The sequence below is a fragment of the Anas acuta genome, chromosome 11, assembly GCF_963932015.1.
Source record: "Anas acuta chromosome 11, bAnaAcu1.1, whole genome shotgun sequence".
In the NCBI taxonomy this organism is placed as follows: Eukaryota; Metazoa; Chordata; class Aves; order Anseriformes; family Anatidae; genus Anas; species Anas acuta.
The window spans coordinates 679,918-693,507 of NC_088989.1; the positions used below are offsets into that span (position 1 = coordinate 679,918).

At 50.4% G+C, this 13,590-nt stretch overlaps 3 protein-coding genes across 8 annotated transcripts in view; 2 read left to right on the plus strand and 1 right to left on the minus strand.

The window, feature by feature from the left end:
• The window catches only part of IFT122 (intraflagellar transport 122), a 32,488-nt gene extending 24,254 nt beyond the window's left edge, over positions 1–8,234 (minus strand). For 4 of the 5 annotated variants that reach the window (XR_011100450.1, XR_011100449.1, XM_068694887.1 and 1 more), the window contains exons 1-11: positions 8,076–8,234; positions 7,853–7,919; positions 6,879–6,963; positions 5,960–6,038; positions 5,085–5,161; positions 4,604–4,670; positions 3,444–3,590; positions 2,960–3,112; positions 1,910–1,985; positions 1,245–1,436; positions 344–482 (exon numbers count right to left, since the gene is read on the minus strand). Coding sequence is in view for 3 of the 5 variants with exons in the window: in XM_068694887.1 (XP_068550988.1) it covers positions 344–482; positions 1,245–1,436; positions 1,910–1,985; positions 2,960–3,112; positions 3,444–3,590; positions 4,604–4,670; positions 5,085–5,161; positions 5,960–6,038; positions 6,879–6,963; positions 7,853–7,919; positions 8,076–8,116 (1,123 nt within the window). In the remaining 2 variants the exon portion in view is untranslated. The remainder of the gene's footprint in view (positions 1–343; positions 483–1,244; positions 1,437–1,909; positions 1,986–2,959; positions 3,113–3,443; positions 3,591–4,603; positions 4,671–5,084; positions 5,162–5,959; positions 6,039–6,878; positions 6,964–7,852; positions 7,920–8,075) is intronic. The other variant, XM_068694886.1, reaches the window with a different exon arrangement.
• Positions 8,235–8,334: 100 nt separating this feature from the next.
• On the plus strand, positions 8,335–11,490 carry MBD4 (methyl-CpG binding domain 4, DNA glycosylase). Its single transcript, XM_068694888.1, has 6 exons — positions 8,335–8,771; positions 9,270–9,344; positions 9,909–10,043; positions 10,262–10,411; positions 10,719–10,822; positions 11,321–11,490. The coding sequence occupies exons 1-6, from the start codon at positions 8,363–8,365 to the stop codon at positions 11,396–11,398; spliced, it is 951 nt and encodes a 316-aa protein (XP_068550989.1). The 5' UTR covers positions 8,335–8,362; the 3' UTR covers positions 11,399–11,490.
• Positions 11,491–11,789: 299 nt separating this feature from the next.
• On the plus strand, positions 11,790–13,457 carry RPL32 (ribosomal protein L32). 2 transcript variants are annotated; one of them, XM_068694891.1, is made up of 4 exons: positions 11,790–11,942; positions 12,369–12,469; positions 12,698–12,879; positions 13,282–13,457. In XM_068694891.1, exons 2-4 carry the CDS (start codon positions 12,374–12,376, stop codon positions 13,409–13,411), a joined length of 408 nt encoding a protein of 135 aa, XP_068550992.1. In that variant the 5' UTR covers positions 11,790–11,942; positions 12,369–12,373; the 3' UTR covers positions 13,412–13,457. The 2 variants fall into 2 exon arrangements, with proteins under 2 accessions (XP_068550992.1, XP_068550993.1); XM_068694892.1 differs by lacking the exon at positions 11,790–11,942 and adding an exon at positions 12,078–12,102.
• The last annotated feature ends 133 nt before the right edge of the window (positions 13,458–13,590 follow it).

Here is a 13,590-nt window from a genome sequence, read left to right on the forward strand (position 1 = left end):
AGTAAAAAACAAAAAACAAACAAACAAACAAAAAAAAAAACACCACAATATAAATATATATATATAGGTATTTTTATCTCATTTGCACAGATTAAAATCTTATCTTAAAAGCTTCTGCCCCTCTCATCATCCTTTCAAATCCCCATATCTTTCATTAAGCTTGTCAGCACTAATCCTCCAGAACCCAAGTTTGCACTCTCATCCTGCAAAAAGGATCCTCAATTTTACTGTGAAAGTGCCAACAATCTGACTGGTAGATGAAGCATGTATTCCAAGTGTTCTGATGGATATTAAAAAAAAAAAGTAACAAGATTGAAGCTTTGGCCTGGAAGTGTGAAATTACCTTTTTGTTCAGTGATGAGGTGTTGGACAATAACATCAGTCATGCTGTCTCTGTAAGCATAGCGATCTTTATAAAGTCCATGAACAGTGCTGAAAATCAACTGATAAAAGGATATTGTTCCATCCTGGCACCCTACTGCCTGAACACGAGGAGAAAATAATTTTAGTTAATTGGTACATGTAGGTGAGAATTGGCAAAACTTGCAGTATTTATGAGCATTATGTTCCTTTTCCTGCATAATGTATAGACTGAAAGCAATTACAGGTTACTTGTACTAAAACAGTGTCAGAAACGCTGTTGACCTTTGTAGTGCAAAGCAAGGACTGATGCTATCATAGACTTGATTTATGTTTTGGGTTGTTGTTTTTGTTTGTTTTCTTATGGTGGTGGTTTTAGTGTTTTTTGTTTGTTTGTTTTAAATCTTCTCTGCATCTCTTAACATTTGTGTATTAGCAGACTGCAGCATTTATGACTAACAGTTGCCCTGCTGGTATTTTCCACAAGGTATAAAGCTAGAAACTCTTAATAGAAACAGAACTCAAACATTTTCTTCCCATCATAGAACTAGATTTGGTCGACTTAGAAGTCATTATCATTTTTTTCCCCTCCTCCTTCTCCTCCATTCCCAAACCCTCCTCTTTGTAAATCAAAATGCAGCAAATGCTTACCATCTGAAAGCAAGAATGACACTCATTTACTGCCATACTGCAGCCCACGTTTTACTTCTGCAGGATATTTTTAATTTCAGTGTGAGCTGAAATATTTTAGGAGCTCACTAAACAGTGTTTAGGTTCTGTTGTCTCACTAGGGACATACAGACTAGACAAATGAATTTGAAAATGTATGGCCTTGCCTTATGGCTCACTGTCTGTGGAAATATCAGTAAAATGTACCTACTCACCACATAGTTGGAGTCTGGTTTAGCTTTGCACGTCCACACCCAGCTACTTTGCTCTCCTATGGTTCCAAGACGCACACCATCCTTCGTGAAGAGTGAAACTTGTTTATCGGAACCTCCCAGTAAAATATACTCTCCCTTAGTAAAATAGCTGACACAGCAAGGGTCAAAATTGAGCACTCTGTCCTTCCCAATCTAGGAGGGAAAATAAAAATACATAAGTAAAAAATATTAACAAAAGGATCGTTTCGTATCTTCCCAAGGCAGCAATAACAGGTGAATATAAACGCAAGGATCTTTTTCTTAGTGGCAACTGCTGTCTAAGACCGTTCTCCTCATCTCTCCAGCCACGCACAACTTTTCAATACTTATTGTCTATCTTAATATTCCAAAAGGCAGTTCTAAATTACATCCAAAAGTCACACAAGCTGTAAAGGCATTAATACAAGAATTTTAAGACAGTAGCTGAGTTGCCACAGGAGACACAAGAGCTAGAGAAAAATCTGGTTGGGGGTGGGGGGGGGGTGAGGTGGTGGGGAATGACAGATTCATTATAGGCCTGGAGAGCAGAAAACATTTAATGCAGCTAATAAAGCCTTAATACAAGTATTTTGTATACAGTACACAAAGCAGAATCAGAAATACCATACCACCTTCCAAAAACATACCTGTTTGCCACTAAGTTGATAAAAGGAAAGCTTTTGACCCCAATCGGCTACAGCTAAAGTATCATTGCGTTCATCTCTAAGGACAACAAAAAAAGTTAATGGCAATTTTTATCGTAACTTAATTGTAAATTTCTTAGAGCAACAGAACCAAGTAATAGGATAGCAGAATATATTTCAAATTACTCAAAACAAACAAACAAAGCAGTAACAAAAACCTACAACCACCAAATGAAAGTACAGCAGAGAAATCTTACCATTTAAAACTGAGGAAGACAGCTTAGAGACAAAGGAAAAATCAGTCTCCTTTACAGGAATAACTGAAAAGCTTGATTCTGCTGTGTAAGTAGCAGGTACCGTGAAACTAGTGGTCCTTTTAAACAAATGAAGCACCTGGGCCCAGATTCTGACCTTAGCTACAGTAGTGTAAAGTCACCATAATGTCAAAAACAATACAGCTTAGCAAAACAACTACAGCTATGAGAACACAAGGCAGAAAAGGAAATTGTTCCTGCCAGACCAGCAGCATAGTGAGGAAAGGGTTCAGTACCAAATTTGTTAACTTTGGTACTCTGACACGATCTGTGCAGCTTGGAACAAAACGTTAGAGTCACCTTCTCTACAGTCTTGCTTAGGAAGAAGGGAGATGGAAATCTGAGCATTCTGCTGCAAATAATGCTTCTAACCCTAAGCTGAAAAAAAAAAAGAAAACAAAAAAGCTCCTGAAAAGCTAACTGCTCAGTAAGCCTTCCCTTTGCTCAATGCGCAAGGTATGCATTTGTGAGAAAAAACAACCTGCTATCACACGCTTAAGAAGTATCTCACAATGAACACATACTGGCAGAATAAATTAGTACTGTACCAGCAACTCGTAATCCTGGATTTCCTAACTTTTGAATACCTGGTTTGCAACCTGCATAAATACTCTTTGCCTTTGCTGCTTTTTGTAAATCACTCTACTGGGTAATACAGATGGATGTATCTGTATGTATGTATGTATGTGCCTTTGTAATTTCACTCACAAGCTGAAATCCACAATGTAATTTCACTCACAAGCTGAAATTCACTTCTTCCTGCTGGTCTTCTACCTGTGTCTCACTACAGTGTCTATTGCCAGGCCTGGATTTCAATTCTGGTATCTCCTCTACATGGCTGTTATCTGACTCCTCTTGTTGATCTGCTCTGCTCCAAAATCTCTCCCACCTACTGCAATAGCAATTGTTTATTCACATATATGTCACAGCATTGCCTCTGAATTGAAGTGCAAACAGGTTCTCCCCTCCCTCCCCCAATCCAAGCAACAAAGACAAAAGAAATGTTTATGATACCTAAGCAGAATTTGTTCCCAGTTTATCCATGTAATTAAACACTGGCAAAGACAAACCCCAATACACAATCACTAAAAAATAAAAGAAGTAACATATTTGCCATTAATCTGTTCCAGCAGGTTGAAAGTCAAGCCTTCCTGCCATCAGTCTACCTGCTAGCAAGAATTAGCTGGTCAGCATGAAAAAACAGGAAGAATTAAGTTATTTACCTGGATGGATTCCAACAAATTGACCATATTGGAGATGAAACGCCCCCTGTACGCTCTATTTTAACTTTCTCTTCACCATTTTTATTCCGTATGCTGACAATGCCATTGAACATCCCCAAAGCAAGGTACTGGCCATCATTTGTCCAGCTGATAAAACATACACATACAGAAGAGCAAACTACTAAAAACAAGCATCAGGAAGGTAACATGGTACAGCATACTCAAATAGGGACAAGAGATTGAAATATATTTCTAAAAGGGAGATCTGGGATATAGCCAGTAATCCTTACAATTTGTTTATGCACCTAAATCCCCATTTACGGCACCAGCACGCAGTTCACAGCAAGAACATTTTATTACACACACAAATAAAGCAGAAAAAAAAATAAAGATATCATCTGCTTGCCATACTTCTATGGTGCTAATTAACACATACATTTTTGAGAATGAGATCGTTGACAGTAGACCAGACTTTTAAAAGCTACATTTAGAACACGGAAACTGCATGGTGCTGGGTTAGAGGAGACCTGCTTCTATGCTTGTCTCTACTGTAGTAAGCTGGATGACTTTACACAAATTAGTATAGCCTTGCTTCTGGTTCCCCACGAAAGTAGTATCACCTTCTGCAAATACCAACAACACGGAAGACGAACAGCTCTGCAAAAAAGTGTGTAATTATCTTTCCTCCAACTTCCTTGTGCTGTTACTGCACAAGTTGGCTAAACAGATGGAGAGAGAAATTAAGACACCAGCTCAAAACCAGAGCACCTCCCTGGTACTTTCTGACAGGGTTTGTTTTAACAGTACCAAATAAACCTCCCAGACCATTTACTATTTAAAGTGAAACAAACAAACAAACAAAGCAGCTCTCTGAGAAGACAACACAAGAAAGAACAACTCATCTTTGATGAGTATTAGTCTTATTTCTACTGGAGCATTCTACATACCATTAAAATATTTTAATAATGAAAATGGCAGAGCAGCATAAAATACGCAATGCTACTACTCAGCAAGCTGGGAGAGCCCCACTCATACTGGGTGCGCTGTCTTGACAAACATTGAACTACTTTGCTTGAACTTTTTTCCTTTAAGCTTTCATATTATTTGAACCATTTGTACTGAAACTAATGTAAATGATACAGGTAATTATTAAAACTTACCTACAGCAAGTAATCTTACTGCTAGCTTTATGTTTAGAAACTGACTTCTGTTCAGGAGACCACAAACCTTGATAAAAACAAACAAGAAGCCAAAGTAAATTATAAGTAAGCTTTCACCAGTCTTCAGATTAGAAAATAATATTGTCAGAAAATTCAGTTTGGACTTCGAAGTCATCAAAGTCTCAATCACTGTTAGAAGGACATTTAAATACACATTATATAATCAGTAAAGGGGGAAATATCTAATAGAGGAAGGGTTTCTCTGGAAAAATCACAGTAAAAGTACATTTTATTCTAGGACATGTCACTACATAGTCCTCTCTGACTGCTTTTAAATGATATAATTAAGAATCTAATGTTACTTAACTTTAGCTAACATATCTCTCCTGGACAGAAAGAGCCGTACATATCTGTGGTTAGCTTAGCTATACAGCTTTTATGGAATTCAGTGACTTAATGGAAAAGTGAGGAGAAGACATACCAAAATCACTGGAAGAGCAGGATGCCAACTGATGAGTAAGAGGATTGTATGAAACGCACTGTATAGAGTCATTATGCCTAGAATGAAGTTACAATCGCATTTCAGTAAGTCACTCTTAAGTGCCTTTTTCTGACTTTCAGCGAGATAGCAGCAAGGCTCACCAGATGGCAGAAATAACTTGATCAGCTTGTATTACATCAAATTAATCTGCAATTACTGTAAACTAAATCCATAATAAAACCTGAAAAAATTGTCTCTGCATGGCACGATTCACTGCGTTTCATCGAGATCAGCTAAAAACGTATGTAGGTGGTGGTTTGTGAGATGTGATTAAAGGTTATATCCAAACCCTAAGCATGCTTGGGTATGCTCCGAACTAGTGCAGTCGCTCGTGTATAATAACTAGTAATAATTGTACACACACATTCAGAAACAGAATTTGAAGATGTAGCTTAAAAGAGATGACATATTAAACATAGCAAGAGAAATATGGAAGTACACTGAGAAAAAAAGTACCAAACCTTACCTTCAGTTTGGTCTTTGACCTAGTTCTGTATTAAGTTGGTTTATTACACAGATCAGTTATATTCCGTTTCATTTCATCTCAACCTACAAAGTTTCCCTAGTTCTTTGCCAGCTCTCTAAATTGAGAGATTAATCTAAGCCTTCCCGCCCTCTGTAATGCCTTTAATTGCTTTCCTGCCTCATTCAGGTACTTTGACTATTCTTTTCCTCTTCCCTCTCCCATTAGCCACTGGCATTTTCTCTGACCTTAGTTAACCTTCTTCCAACTCTCTCATCACTTACTCTTTGACAGCAGGGTGCATAATCAGAAGCTGTATTTGAGGCGCACAGAATTAAAAGGCATCACTTACGTGTATTTCAGAATTCCTTCTAACTTTGAAGTCCAAATTATCACACTTTTATCAGCTGAGCCAGACGCAAAACGTTTGCCTAGGAATTAAATATAATTTAAATCGCATACACAAGAATCCTTTGCACTCCAAGTATTCAACCAAATAGAGAGCAAGATGTTCTTGAACTGGACGAGGCTCAAATAATAACGGGCCTAACACTGTGAGTGTCTTGATGTGGTTGCACTTCTCTATGTGAAATTCCAGTGGCTTTATTTTGATACTCCTTCGGAGACTGCCTCATTAAAGCCCAGTAATGCAAGCAAGGAGATGGCCTTTCCAATGCTGCCAGTCACGCGTTGAAGATTTGTTACCAGTGTCAAGAGAAATGTGACATATTTTCAAAGGCATTGGCTCTAACTTAAATATTAGTATTTGAGAGTAAGTCCTTTGAATCCACACGCAGTACTTCCTCACGGAATGAGCACCAGAAGCAACGAACAAACCAGAAGTGTAAGATGACCTGTACTGAGCACGCTAACATACGAAGGATCAGAAGATTGGGAAGCTTTGAGGAGAGGAACTACTGGAACAAAAATTCAAGGCAAGTGGAGTACTAGAAAGGGGGATCTCTAGGGTAAGCCTACTCCTGACATTACCTCCGGACGTGTCATGGGAGGGGAGGTGGGGACTACAGCTCCTGGATTAACAGGTAGCCTTACATGTAAAAAAAGAGTCGTTCCTTCTGCATGTAGCATTTGTGAGGCATTTCGAACTCCCGATTAAAAACAAAGAAACAAAACGAAACACCACATGCACACATGTTCAAAACGCTGTTACTAGAACAACCCTGAATTCGTTACCAATTTGTGGTAAGAAATGGGAGATAATATGCACTTTACAAAACGAACTGATGCTATCCTAAAAAAGGGGTATTTACCATCTTTAGCATAAGCCACACAGTATACCGTGTCCTTATGACCTTTCAAAGGTTGAATTAAGGTTCCATCAGAAGTATCATATACCTGTATAAACAGGAAAAAAACAGTTACCTTCCAAATGAGGACTATGGCACTAAATTACCTAAGATCAACAAAATTGTATCTGCTTTTGTTTTTATTTTTGCATGCAATACAATTCACACAAAACCAGGCATTTTAAATGGAAAAGCAGTTTTCCTTAATGTAATGCTTCTCTTCCAACATTTTGAAAGAAAGAACACTAAGCATTAGAAAAACACACGCACAAATGAAATTTCCAAACGAGTCGTTTGTCCTGTCCACCTTACTTCATCCCCTTCCTTCCTCACATTAGGAATGTTTAAGCCCAGTAAGCTGCTGGGAGGACCATCGCTAAGTGTACCGCTCTGTGAGTGCTGGGGATTCAGGAGCCTGCCTTCCTTCAGCTCCAGCCACCTCTCGGCAGCTGTGCAATCCATCCCGCCACCCCGGCTGGTCTCACACCCATCCCACCCGAAAGCTTTGGAGGAGACGGTGAGCAGGTCTCGCTGAGGGGCGAGCAGCAGGCACGCTGAGCCAGGGAGCGTGCTGGGAGCCCTGCTTGAGGCCGCTCTCAAGGCACGGCCATAAATTTGTGTTTCAGAGATTTTCGTGTGGGAGCAGAGCCTGCACGGCACACTGCCCGGGTCAGCGGGTCGCCAGCTGCTCCGTGAGGTGTGAGCACAAATCGCCAGGAGCAACGGGTCCGTTACTGTGCGAAACCGAGCCTGCAGCCGGGCAAGACACGGTAAGGAGCCTCGGGGCGCTGTGCAGAGCCCGGTTAATGCACTGCAGGCCCCGGGCTGCAGCACCAGAGGTGAGGGGGTGCGGGGGGGCGGAATCCTCGGGTGCCGTGTGAGGGATCGCGCTCGTGCAGCCCTAACTGCGGGGAACGGGGCCGCAGCCGCTGCCCTACCAGGAGCCTGTTCCCAGCAGCGATTATCAGCTGAGAGCCGTCGGGCTTGAAGGCCAGGTCATAAATGCTGCGGGAGAGACAAACAGCGCGGGGTGAGCCAGGGGCGGCCGGAACGGGCCCGGGGCCGCGGCACGGCCCGGCACGGTGCCGGCGGCTCGGCTGGGCTGGGCTGGGCTGGGCTCGGCGCTGCCCGGGCCGGGGCCGTGGCCGCGGGGCCGCTCACCAGTGCTCCGCCTGGTCGCGCCAGGTCAGCGCGGCCCGCATGGCCGGGACGGGCCGGGAGGGATCGGGCCGGGCCGGGCCGCGCCGCCGCCCGGTGCCCTGGCAACGCGCATGCGCAGCGAGGCCCGGCGGGCGGCAGGGGGCACCTGGCGGCAGGGGGCTGCCGGCGGCCGGGCCGCAGCGCGCACGCGCGGCGAAGGCGGGGCCGCGCCGGGAGGGGGCGGGGCCTAGGGGTCACGTGACCGCGGTGCCGAGGATTTCCCGCCGCCGCGCGAGGGCGGGGCCCGCATGGCGACGGGCGGCGGTGGCGTGACGTCACAGCGCGCGGCGCGCGGGGCGGCTGCGGGTGGCGCGGGCCCGGGAGCTGGGGGGGGCGGCGGGGCCGGTGTCGGGGTCTCGGTGCGCGCCGCCTCCGTGCCGGGCCCACGCCGAGGCGCGCCCGCGGCTGTCCCGGGAGCGGCGGGGAGCGGCCGCGGGGCGCGCTGCGATGAGGCCGGCGGCGCCCCGAGCGCTGCGGGGCCGGGCGGAGGCGGGCGGAAGAGGAGCCGGGCCCGCAGCCGCGCTGCAGCGGGGAGCCCCGCCCGGGCCGCGGGGACGCGGAGCCTGAGGCCCCGGGGGCGGCCGGGCGCGGAGCACGGCCCTGGCGGGGAGCCCTCTGCGGAGCCCGACGCGGGGAGCGGCCCCGCAGCGCCGCCAGGTACGGGCATGGCCCTGCCCCCTGCCCCGGGGGGCTCCGGGGCCGCACAGAGCTGCCCGCAGTGACACCGCAGTGACACCGAGCGGCTCCTGCACCTGCACCCGGCCCGCCTCTGGCCCTGCAGGGAGCACAGCCGGGCCCGCTGCCGGCCCCCCCCGGCTGCACGGGGCGCTCCCGTTCCCCCCCTGCACCGACCCCTTGGTGCCCTGCCCCGCTGCCCGGTGTGCTCCGTGGAAGCGGCTGCTCACAGCCGGGCTGGTGCCGCAGCGTGCGGGCAGTGCTTGATTCCTGGCTCTAGTCTGAGCCCGGCTTCCCAGGCCACAGCAAGGCAGTGTTTATCATCCCAAGGCTTTTCTCACACCTGCAGCACGCTGCTCTTGTGCACTCCTGCCTGAAACCCTCACATCCCCATCACAACTGAAAGGAAATGTGAGGCGTGATAGCAAAAGAGGTGTTTTTCTTTTCCCGTGGTAATGCTGAGGCGTTATTTCTTTCCAGAAGAGCCTATCCCCCGAACACAGGTGGAGAGGAGGAAAACAAGCCCGTATTTCTCAAGTAAATACAGTAAGGAAGGTACGGTGCTCCCCAGGGAAACAGACCCTGCTCTGGGGGGAGGGACAGGCTGGCTCAGGATGCGGTGTGTCAGGAAATGTTCCCAGTTTCAGGCTGGCCACCCAGCAGGGCTCTGCCTCCTGCCCTGCTGGGCTGTACTCGCAGCCATCCTGCTGGGACCTGATGCCTGTGGGGTGTCAGCGTGAGCGGGCTCGGGGGCAGTTCTCATCCCACTGGGGTGCTCTGCTTGTCGCGGGGGAGCCCTGCGGCCACGTGCTTACACGAGTGTGAGGAGAGCCGTGGAGGGACAGCCGGGATAGAGGGAGGGCCTCTTCCAAGGGAGCGTACACAGCACGGCACGTGGGGCCGTGTGGGCAGCCCTGGTGCTGTGCCAGTGCTGCAGGGCGCATGTTCCTGCACAGTTCTGCAAAAGGGAGCGTGAGAGTCACCCCTACTGCACCCGCACGCACTGCCCCGCTGTGCTGAACCTGCTGCACAAGTGCATTTTTGTAATTATTTTCCTTCCAGTGGGTAATTCCATCCTTTACTGCCCAACACATTTTCTTCTGTTATATTTGTGCGCAGCTCCAAGCCCGCCTCGCAGGAAGGCGCTCAGAAAATGGACTCCTCCGCGTTCTCCTTTTAACTTGGTCCAAGAAACGCTTTTCCACGATCCGTGGAAGCTGCTCATTGCAACCATATTTCTCAATAAGACGTCAGGTAAATGGAGTAAAACGGTTTCGTGTTGTATAAATGTTGGGTGGTGTTATCATAGGATCGGGACAGCTGCCAATTTTTTGTGGCATTAATGAAAGAATAAATATAGATTAGCTTGTGTTGAGGTTAAAAGCAATCTTTAATATGCACCTCCTGCCTCGGCAGAAGCTCACTTCAAGAAATGAGCCTAGATAATCAAAGGAGACGATTTCTTTGGGTAGGTAAAATGGCGATTCCTGTGCTCTGGGAGTTCCTTGAGAAGTACCCTTCTCCCGAAGTAGCCAGAACCGCGGACTGGAAGGAAATGGCGGAGCTGTTGAAACCTCTCGGCCTCTACGCACTCAGAGCGAAAACCATAATCAAATTTTCAGGTATATTCCTGGACAAGTCTGTGGAATGGTGAAAATCAGACTAGCAAGAAAATCAGCGTTATTCTCAAACTGTGCCTTGTGATGTTTCACCTGGTGGGTGGTGCTTTATCTCAGGCAGCCTTGGGGTGTTTTGGTTTTATGTGCAGAGCTGTAATCGTATTGTCTTAACTGAGTGACTTGTACTGCTAACCTAGCCGTGGTTTTTATTTAAAATATTGCAGAATGGATGTGGGGTGATAGCCCATTTTGTTTAGACCTGCTCTCTAGGATCTGTGTGCACGTGGTGAGCTGTGTGGCTGTGTTCTAGATGAGTACCTGACCAAGCAGTGGAAGTACCCCATTGAGCTGCACGGAATTGGGAAATACGGGAACGACTCCTACAGGATCTTCTGTGTCAACGAATGGAAAGAGGTGTGTGGTGCTGCTGTTCTGCCGGGGCTTGGGCTGGGGTGTGCTGCAGGTGGGCTGCGGAATTAGTTGAACTCCCTGAGTGTACTCTTTACAAGTCTGAGCCTTTAGGTCAAGGCTGGTATCACCTTGATTTTTTTTCTGTAATTCTCTGTTTTTACCGTTTTCTTTCCGCACGGTGGGGGTGAGGTGCAGCTCCCTGCTGCAGTGCAGGGTCGGGTTCTTACACTTAATGCCAGAAGGATGCTGCCACCCCTCTGAGGCATCTTCACTGGGCTTTGCTGTGGGGATCCTGTTGTCGGGGGGATGGAGGGGAAGGAGCGTTCTGCTCTCTGCCACGGCCTTTCTGCAGTCCCTGCAGGCTGTCCCGGCCGGCCAGGCCGCGTGTTGGGCAGGGCTGGTTACCCGGAGGCCTGCTGCTGTGCCGGGGCCGCCTCGTGCGGTGGGGGGGTGCGGGGCGGGGCCGGCCCAGGCCCTGTCTCAGGCCGTTGCGTGCCGCAGGTGCAGCCGCAGGACCAGAAGCTGAACGTGTACCACGCCTGGCTCCGGGACAACCGCCAGCAGCTCGGCGTGGGCTGAGCGGGGGCACCCCGTGGCGGTGAGGCGCCCGGCAGTGAACGTTTTAATAATAAATAATCAATAAATCAATAAACAAATGCCCGCCGCTCCCAGCCCCGTGTCTCTGTTGTTGTTGTTGCCGCCCCCGGGGCCCCGCGGCCGCCACCCCCCGGCGGTTCCCTGAGCCGGAAGCGGAGCCGCGCTACGTCACTTCCGGCGTGCCTCACGCGGCGGGGGGGGGCGGGCTCCAGCTGCGGCCTCGCGCATGCGCCGCGAGGGGGCGCTCCCGGGGCAGGTCCTGACAGCTTCACAACCCGCGGGCAGGCGGCGGGGGGCGCGGGGCGGCACCGAGCCCCTCTCCGCGGGCGTCTCCCCCCGGAGCGAGCCCCCCGTTGGCCCCGCCCGGCGGCGGCGCTGAGCTTTGCGCGGCCCCGCGAGGGGGCGGTGCCCGTCCCGTGCACGCGCGTGGCGGTACCGCCCTGCCAGGACCTCCCCCCCGCCCCATAAGGCCCCGCGGCGGCGCCGCCTCCCTCTCTCGGCGGGCCCGGCCGCGGCAGCGCGCACGGTGAGGCCCAGCCCGGGCCATCCGCGCCCATCCCCCGCGGCCCGGACCCCCGGAGCCCCCACCCGCCGCCAGCGGGACCGGGGCGCCCCGAGCGGGGCCGGGAGCGGGGTCGGGAGCTCCCCGGCGGCACCGGGCGGTGGGGACGGGGCTCGGCCGTGAGGTGGCGGGGGACGGGGGGAGGTTGGGGGGAGGCCGGGCGGGGTTGGGGGCGCGGGGCCCTCCCCGGACCGCAGCTGGGGAGCTGCCCGTGCTCCGCCGGCCTCGGAAACGGGAGGCAGAGCGACGGCAGCGCCGCGCCCATTCCCCCGCGGGCCTCGCGGTGGCCGGCGGGGGAAGACGGCCCTGCCACAGCCACACGCGGCACCACGCGGGCGGCGCCTCCGCGCTGAGGCCCTGCTCAGCCGCCTCCCTCTGCCCCTGCCCCAGGCACCATGCCGGCCCTCAGGCCTCTCGTGAAGCCCAAGATCGTCAAGAAGAGGACCAAGAAGTTCATCCGGCACCAGTCTGACCGCTATGTCAAGATCAAGGTAAAAGCTCGCGGCGGCTCCGTCTGTTGAATGGCTTCGGGGAAATCAGCCGGGGCTGCCCTCAGGGCTGGGGAGGGTTAGGGCCGGGTGTTGGTGCTGTGGGTCGTGCTGTGGGGTCGGTAGCTTTGGAGGCCAGTCAGTTTTGGCTAAAGCTGCTATTCCCATGTGGGTGCTTCCAGACTGATTTGGTTTCGTAACTGAGCATCATTTTTTTCCCTATTCCTTCAGCGCAACTGGCGGAAACCAAGAGGTATCGATAACCGAGTTCGCAGGAGGTTCAAGGGTCAGATTCTGATGCCCAACATCGGTTATGGGAGCAACAAGAAGACGAAGCACATGCTGCCCACGGGATTCAGAAAGTTCCTGGTCCACAACGTCAAGGAGCTGGAAGTGCTCATGATGAGCAACAAGTAAGTCTGCGGTGCCACCCCGTAACGGTGCTGGGGGGAGGCAGAGGGGAGCACGGTCAGGGGCAGATGTACAGGGGAGACCTGGGAGGCTGCAGCTCCCAGAGCACAGGGGCTGCCTCAGTTTCCTAAGGGCTGCCATGCACTGGTGGGAGGCGTACAGAAAGCTGCTCGGGGCTGGCACGTTCACACCTGGTGAAAACACCACATTAAAGTGGTGCTGACAGCACTGGTTTGGTAAAACAGCATCAGCTGTGGCTTTGCATCTGTTAGGACACCAGCCGAAATGTCCTGCAGCCATCTACTTGGAGCACTGCTCCAAAGCAAAGTACCAGGTAATGCCGTTAGATCGCTGTGACTCTGTGACTCCGTTCAAGGCTAACGAGGCTGCTCCGCTCCCTGCAGGTCGTACTGCGCAGAGATCGCTCACAACGTGTCTTCGAAGAACCGCAAGGTGATTGTGGAGAGAGCAGCGCAGCTTGCCATCAAGATCACTAATCCAAACGCCAGACTGCGCAGCGAGGAGAACGAGTAAACGGCCTCCTGCAGTTGGGATGTATTTAATAAAGTGTGAACACAAACTCTGCTGAATGTTGTCAATGCTGCAGGGGGAGGCTTTGGTTTGCCAGCTCCTGGGGGCTTGGCCAGCAGAGCTGTGGCCCCACTCGCGCCCACAGTTGGTGCCCACCTGGCAGTGGGGTGGCAGCAATGCAC

Coding starts and splice junctions, on each gene's coding strand:
- MBD4 (XM_068694888.1), top strand. CDS start 8,363: ATGGCGACGGGCGGCGGTGGCGTGACGTCACAGCGCGCGGCGCGCGGG. Junction 8,772..9,269: donor CGGCCCCGCAGCGCCGCCAG/GTACGGGCATGG, acceptor ATTTCTTTCCAG/AAGAGCCTATCCCCCGAACA. Junction 9,345..9,908: donor AAGTAAATACAGTAAGGAAG/GTACGGTGCTCC, acceptor ATTTGTGCGCAG/CTCCAAGCCCGCCTCGCAGG.
- RPL32 (XM_068694891.1), top strand. CDS start 12,374: ATGCCGGCCCTCAGGCCTCTCGTGAAGCCCAAGATCGTCAAGAAGAGG. Junction 12,470..12,697: donor ACCGCTATGTCAAGATCAAG/GTAAAAGCTCGC, acceptor CTATTCCTTCAG/CGCAACTGGCGGAAACCAAG. Junction 12,880..13,281: donor GTGCTCATGATGAGCAACAA/GTAAGTCTGCGG, acceptor CGCTCCCTGCAG/GTCGTACTGCGCAGAGATCG.